General features: G+C 39.4%; 1 protein-coding gene across 1 annotated transcript in view; it reads left to right on the forward strand.

Annotated features, from left to right (window-relative positions):
* LOC111088913 overlaps positions 1-2,216 on the forward strand; it is a gene marked incomplete at its 5' end in the record, with an annotated part of 68,226 nt that overhangs the window by 40,875 nt on the left and 25,135 nt on the right. The window contains one exon of the mRNA XM_022400212.1: positions 555-760. Coding sequence (XP_022255920.1) covers positions 555-760 — 206 coding nt within the window. The remainder of the gene's footprint in view (positions 1-554; positions 761-2,216) is intronic.

The following is a 2,216-nucleotide window of genomic DNA, read 5'->3' on the forward strand; positions in this document are numbered from 1 at the left end:
TTGTTAAACAAGACCGATGTCTGTAGGTTTACTTTCTTCTTAGAATTCTTCTCAAGAATTCGATAAGCCAATTAACGCCTCCCACGAGCTAGATACCACCACCTGCTTACCTATACCTATAAATATCCACCAACAGTAATCACAATTCACACAACATTCAGCCTTGATAATGGATGCAGAATGCATTCGAAACGCGTCGGCCAACTCATCACTAGCTACAACTTTTACCCGTTGTTCTAACAACGTTAAGACGGCTTATCGACTTCTTGAGAAGAATTCTAAGAAGAAAGTAAACCTACAGACATCGGTCTTGTTTAACAAAATCTGCCTAGAAGAAAATCTGTCACCAAAGTATACCAACATCCGACTTAATACTATATATATATATACGGTTTTAAACGTTAAAGAAGTGCTGAAAATCAATAGTCTTAATATTCATGTTCAGTCTCGTTGGACTACAAATGTTTTATTTTACATTTATGTTAATTTCTTTCCTGAGTTTCGTTTAATTTGTGTGTTGATAACTCGATCTTTTTCGTGTAATATTCTTATAGGTACTTCATTAAACTTCAAGTTTCTAAAGACACTCGTAATGCCATGAGTCAAACTACGGTTACTATCCGCCAGGGGAAGCTACCTGTTGTCTACATTAGAAAACAAAAAGCTGGATTGATAAATCCCAACGAAAGACTTGTTGTAGAGGGATACATCACCAGTCGAGCCAATGTAACGATTCGCTGGGAGGTCGTAGTAGAAAAAGGTGTGTAGTAATTGTGTATATTTCATAAGAACAAGAATATTCAAGACGAATGCGGCAGTTTGTGTTAAACACGTACCTTAATCATTGAGTATATGAAAATTAACATTGAGCTGTAAACTGAGTAGAAGTCAACTAGTAATCTTACCACATCTCTGATGGATGTAAGCCACAATAACTGCGTCATTTTGAGGAATAGTGCTCAATGATGTATAGCTTTTATTGAAGTGTTTTCCATTTATGTTGGGCCGGGCGTGTACTAATGGTCAGCGTGCCTGGACTGTGAACTAGAGGGTTCACGGTTATCGACTCGTGTCTACAAAATCACGCTTCGCATTTGTGGCCACGGACGCATTACAAGAGTTATGATGAAATCCAACTGTTCAATCAGACAAGGGTTGACGTTGGATGCTGTTGACTTTTTCCATCCTTCTAGTCTATCAGTTCAAAATTAGGGACAGCTTTGCAGAAACTTCGGGAATAGACCATTTTATATTAGTTCACAGAAAAGCCCTCCACCCTCCCCAGTGGCACAGCGGTATGTCTGCGGACTTACAACGCTAGAAACCGGGTTTCGATACCCGTGGTGGGCAGAGCACAGATAACCCATTGTATAGCTTTGTGCTTAGCTTCAACCAACTAGCCAAAGAAACAAATTCACAGAAAAGTAAAGGTAACAGAATCATCTGGAGGGCATACTGTGTAACAGCAAAGTCGTTTGTCTTGTGCATTATGACACAAATAGTACATAGAAGAAGCTTAAACGGGTTAAAACTAGCCTAAATCAACTTAAATAATATTTTACAAGTAAGGGTTTATTCGTTGGTTGTGAAGCACAAAGCTACAGATGGAGCTATCTGTGTTATGCCTAATGCAGGTATCGAAACCCGAATTTTAGCGTTATAAACCCTTGGGTTCACTGTATATCCATTAAACACCCTCTGATAAGGCTACAAGTAAGGGAACTGCGAATTTGAGATCGTATTTACCATTAACTTACCTTATTCCTGATAACAATCGTACAATAACGATACACTCCATGACCTACTGACAGATAACGATATACTCCGTGACCTGCTGACAGATAACGATATATTCCTTGACCTACTGACAGATAACGATATACTCTATGACCTACTGACAGATAACGATCTACTCCATGACCTGCTGACAGATAACGATATACTCCATGACCTGCTGACAGATAACGTTATACTTCATGACCTGCTGACAGATAACGATATACTTCATGACCTACTGACAGATAACGATATACTCCGTGACCTGCTGACAGATAACGATATACTTCATGACCTGCTGACAGATAACGATATACTCCGCGACCTGCTGACAGATAACGATCTACTCCATGACCTGCTGACAGATAACGATATACTCCGTGACCTACTGACAGATAACGATATACTCCGTGACCTACTGACAGATAACGATATACTCC

This window comes from Limulus polyphemus, unplaced genomic scaffold, assembly GCF_000517525.1.
Source record: "Limulus polyphemus unplaced genomic scaffold, Limulus_polyphemus-2.1.2 Scaffold4721, whole genome shotgun sequence".
NCBI classification, from domain to species: Eukaryota; Metazoa; Arthropoda; class Merostomata; order Xiphosura; family Limulidae; genus Limulus; species Limulus polyphemus.